Below are 5,530 nucleotides of genomic sequence, written 5' to 3' on the forward strand. Positions count from 1 at the left end.
AGCACCTTACATCATATAGTGGACAGTGCTTGGTATTGACTTGAATGGGGCTCAGCTGCAACTACATCATGTGACTGATATACAGTGATCAGTGATGTCACTGGCCTAAGAAGAAGCTGCAGTGCTCAAGGCCTCTTTTAACAGCTGATCGGCGGGGGTCCTGGGTGTCGCACCCTGCAGATCTGATACTGATGACCTATCCTCAGTATAAGTCATAAATATATTTTCCTATTAGGCCTAATTCTCTTTGTTTTCTGTCCTGTGGCCAATTCTTTACCTATATGCATATATTGTCCCGTAGTTTCTGGATTTTTAACCTCAGCACAAGGCTCCATTTTGGTTGTTTTTCAAATGCTTTAGCAAAATCCATATATATCACATCAGTTGCATGAACAACATCCAGATTTGCACTTTGGTATGACCTGTTTTACGTGAATCCATGCTGCTTATCAGTTATTAGTTTATTCACTACTATATCCTTTTGCATCTCCTTTCTTAGAATACCTTCAAATAGTTTACATTTCACAGACATGAAGATGTAGCTGTGTTCAGAATTAAGCAATCACATTTAAAATCATGTTAAATAGGAGTCAGCATACACCTGCCATCATTTAAAGTGCCTCTGATTAACCCCAAATAAAGTTCAGTTGCTCTAGTTGGTCTTTCTTTAAATTTTCTTAGTTGCATCCCACAGCAAAAGCCTTCCAAAGCATCAGAGGGATCTCATTGTTAAAAGGTATCAGTCAGGAGAAGGGTAAAAAAGAATTTCCAAGGCATTAGATATACCATGGAACACAGTGAAGACAGTCTTTATCAAGTGGAGAAAATATGGCACAACAGTGACATTACCAAGAACTGGACGTCCCTCCAAAATTGATGAAAAGACGAGAAGAAAACTGATCTTGGAGGCTACCAAGAGGCCTACATCAACATTAAAGGAGCTGCAGGAATATCTGGCAAGTACTGGCTGTGTGGTACATGTGACAACAATCTCCCGTATTCTTCATTTGTCTGGGCTATGGGGTAGAGTAGCAAGATGAAAGCCTTTTCTTAAGCAGAAAAACATCCAAGCCAGGCTACATTTTGCAAAAACACATCTGAAGTCTCCCAAAAGCATGTGGGTAAAGGTGTTATGGTCTGATGAAACCAAGGTTGAACTTTTTGGCCATAATTCAAAAAGATATGTTTGGCTCAAAAACAAGACTGCATATCACCAAAAGAACACCATACCCACAGTGAAGCATGGTGGTGGCAGCATCATGCTTTGGGTCTGTTTTAGGGAATTAGGAACAGTTCCAAATACCAGTCAATATTGGCACAAAACCTTCAGGCTTCTGCTAGTAAGCTGAACATGAAGAGGAACTTCGTCTTTTAGCATGACAACGACCCAAAGCATACATCCAAATCAACAAAGGAAAGGCTTCACCAGAAGAAGATTAAAGTTTTGGAATGGCCTAGCCAGACCCCAGACCTGAATCTGATTAAAAATCTGTGGGGTGATCTGAAGAGGGCTGTGCACACGAGATGCCCTCGCAATCTGACAGATTTGGAGTGTTTTTGCAAAGAAGAGTGGGCAAATCTTGCCAAGTCAAAATGTGCCATGCTGAATGACTCATACCCAAAAAGACAGTGCTGTAATAAAATCAATAGGTGCTTCAACAAAGTATTAGTTTAAGGGTGGGCACACTTATGCAACCATATTATTTTATTTTTATATTTTTTCTTCCCTCTACCTAAAAGATTTCAGTTTGTTTTTTAATTGAGTTGTACAGTTTATAGGTCACATTAAAGGTGGAAAAAGTTCTGAAATTATTTATCTTTGCCTCATTTTTTTACATCACAGAAACCTAACATTTTAACAGGAGTGTGCAGACTTTTTATATCCACTGTATAACAAGAACATAGCAACAAGTCAAGAACGTACTTACAAGCTGGAATTTTGAAAAAAGAGCCCTGGTTGGTCCCATCTCCTTTGCTACTGGGTGGTCAGTACCTGTGCAGGACTCCCCTCTCCAAAGGGACTGTGTTGTTTATAAATGGAGAAATTAACCTAATGGGAATGGAAAGGATTTTGTGTTGGGAAACAAACACTAGCTCCCTCTGTGTTGGTTGGCAAAACCCCGCACCAAATGAGGTGTTTTAAGACCAGCTCTTTTTTATTTATCCCACTGCATAAAAATACTTCATTATTTCAAATTATATTTCCCAGTCAAAGCCTTTGCCAGAGCTCTCCTGACATCTTTGTTTCTCAGACAGTAAATAATGGGATTAAATAAAGGGGTTAAAACACTGTATAGCACAGATGAGAGCCTTTCAATGTCAAATGAATCTCCAGGAGCTGGACCAATATAGTTAAAGTTAGCAGTCACATAGAATACTGTAACGACAATGAGGTGGGATGAGCAGGTGGAGAAGGCTTTCCGTCTTCCCACTGCTGAACGGATCTGTAAAATAGTGGAGATTATCTTTACATAGGAAATGATGACAAATACAAATGGTGTCATCCCCAGAAAGATGCTGACTACGTATAGTAGCGACTGACTAGTATATGTATCAGTGCAGGCTGCCTTTAACATGGGGGGGACATCACAAAAGAAGTGGTTGACATTCCGCGGTTCACAAAAAGTCAATTTAGAGGTCATGAAGGTATGAAGGACTGAGTTCAAGAAACCACTAAACCATGATCCTCCTACCAAGTATGAGCAGAACCTCTTATTCATAATGACAGAGTAATGGAGGGGGTTACATATTGCCACGTATCGGTCATAAGCCATGGCAGCCAGAAGAAGACATTCTGATCCTCCAAGAGAGACAAAGAAGTAGAGTTGGGTGAAGCATCTGTTGAAGGATATCCTCCTATTTCCAGTGATTGCATTGACCAGCAAAGCTGGGAGGGTGACCGTAGAGTAACAGATATCTAATATGGATAAATATCTCAAGAAAAAGTACATGGGGGTCTGGAGACGGTGATCGATTCGTATAACACTAAATATGATCATGTTACCCAGGAGGATCATTGTGTAGATGGTGAGTATAAGAATTGACAGCAAAACCTTTTCCCCTGAAAATCCTAATAGGATAAAATCACAAAAATACGTTCGGTTTATCGCAGCCATCCAATGCTGAACCATATTCTAAAAATAAAATATGCATAATTATTAAAACCGTACTTTACTAGTTTATGATTTTTAGTTAATATAACTTTTTGAAATATTAATATTAGATTGAAGGTAATGCAGAAAGCAAGCAGAACTACCAGCAAACATTCTCACTCATCATTTCTTTTTTCTTTAAAGGGAATCAATGGAGCTGCAATACAACTGTGATTTTAATTAGATTTTCTGTCAGCATGCAGCCTCAGCCTTAGACCTCATGCTGAGGACTATATAATGGCTCAGTATAAGTTCTGCTGTAATAATACTATACCAACAGAAGTCTATAGGTCCAAACTGTACCCATAAGCAGTTTTAACATGCGAATCTAATAGAAAATAAATTGTGCCATGTTTGATCAGGAGCCAGATTACTATAGTACCCCCCCTCCCCAGATAGAAGAGAATAACTCTTCAAATATGGTGCCATACAGTTACAGTATATGGCAGAACATGGGAGGCCAACAGCTCAAGAATACCCTACATGTTCAGTGCACACATCTCTGCCCACCTGTGCAGGAGGCATTATAGTCTAGAAATTCTGATTCTCAAAAATACAAGGTAATCTGGAATTTCACAAGACCAGAGTCAGAAGAGTGACAACCACCACTGTAGCTCATGATTGCGTACATCTCAGCTCCCATAGAGTGCTGCCGCCCACTTATTACAATTTATTAGAAGGAACCAACTGTACATAACTTTATTCCAAGACTGATATTTGCTCAGCAGAAATAAAATTTGAGTGACAACTCTTGCTGGAAAGATTTATAACCTACTGTTATCTCTGGTCTATTCAGTCCATAATTGAGACATTAGATTGTGAGCTCCAGTGATGTGTCCCTATACATAATATTAAATGATTATTATCTTATAGTACATATTAGTGGAACGTTTCCATTGCCTTTCTGTAAAATAATATTTGTATAGTCATCACATTCTGATTCAAAACATGACCATTATACAGAGGTTAGCAGTAGAGATGTCCTGAACTATTCGCCGGCGAACAGTTCCCGGCGAACATAGCTTGTTCGCGTTCGCTGCGGCATATTTGATGTTCGGTCCGCCCCCTATACATCATCATTGAGCAAACTTTGACCCTGTACCTCACAGTCAGTAGACACATTCCAGCCAATCAGCAGCTTACCCTACCTCCCAGACCCTCCCACCTCCTATCAAAAAGCAAGGACAGCATCCATCTTAGATTCATTCTGAAGCTGCAGTGTCACAAATTTGACTAAGTTGTAATCGCAATGCGATTAATACAGGTTATATTAATCGCATTGCGAATTCAACTTAGAGCTGGGTTCCTAATGGTTGTATTGCTAGAATATAACGATATAAGATTGAGAATATAGTGTTACCGTATATATTCGTTATATTCATCAATTCTAGCAATACAACCATTAGGAACTCAGATCTAAGTTGTAATCGCAATGCGAATTCAACTTACCACACTCTGCGTCAACTACGTAATTTTCCATGGGAGTTTTGCCATGGATCCCCCTCCGGCATGCCACAGTCCAGGTGTTAGTCCCCTTGAAACAACTTTTCCATCACTATTGTGGCCAGAAAGAGTCCCTGTGGATTTGAAAATTCGCCTGTCTATTGAAGTCTATGGCCGTTCGCCCGGTTCGCCCGTTCGCGAACATTCGCAGAAGTTCCCGTTTGCCGTTCGCGAACGGAAAATTTTATGTTTGCGACATCTCTAGTTAGCAGTGCTATATGGGCAATGCTTATCTGCTGAAGAAACTGTTTGTTGGAAGTCATAGAAAGTTCCTCTGGTGCTATGCCAACTACAGATTAATTGACCAACATGTAGTGCACAATTTCTCTTAATTTAGGTTATTCAGCATCTGCATATTATACATTGAAGTGCCTCAATAATACATACCTTAGCTTCTGCAGAACCTCATAGTACCCACATCATAATACATACTGTACATCAGCTACTGCAGAATTTTATAACCTCAACTTCTGCTGCAGAACCTCATAATACACACCTCATCTGCTCCAGAATCTTAGCAGAACACCTCATCTTCTGCAGAACCTCATAATACACACCCCAGCTGCTCCAGAATCTTAGCAGAAGACCTCAGCTTCTGCAGAACCTGATTATCCACACCTCAGTTTCTCCAGAGTCTTAAAAACAGACCTCAGCTTCTGCATAAACCCAATACACACATCAGCTGCAGTAGAACATTGGAAGACAAAACTCAACTAATGTAAGCTATCATATTATAACCCTGAGCTGCTACAGAACATCACAATATACCTCATCATAACAAACACCATGCTCTGCAGTACATTGTGATGTTATGTGGCAACAGGAAGTATATGATGAGCTTCTGCGGATGCTGAGGTGTTTACTACATTGTTCTT

At 39.9% G+C, this 5,530-nt stretch overlaps 1 protein-coding gene across 1 annotated transcript; it reads right to left on the reverse strand.

Annotated features, from left to right (window-relative positions):
- Nucleotides 1-2,186: 2,186 nt before the first annotated feature.
- Nucleotides 2,187-3,116, reverse strand: LOC120995569 (olfactory receptor 10A7-like). Its single transcript, XM_040424882.1, has one exon. It carries the CDS (start codon nt 3,114-3,116, stop codon nt 2,187-2,189), a length of 930 nt encoding a protein of 309 aa, XP_040280816.1.
- Between the last annotated feature and the right edge of the window lie 2,414 nt (nt 3,117-5,530).

The sequence above is a fragment of the Bufo bufo genome, chromosome 1 (genome assembly GCF_905171765.1).
Source record: "Bufo bufo chromosome 1, aBufBuf1.1, whole genome shotgun sequence".
In the NCBI taxonomy this organism is placed as follows: Eukaryota; Metazoa; Chordata; class Amphibia; order Anura; family Bufonidae; genus Bufo; species Bufo bufo.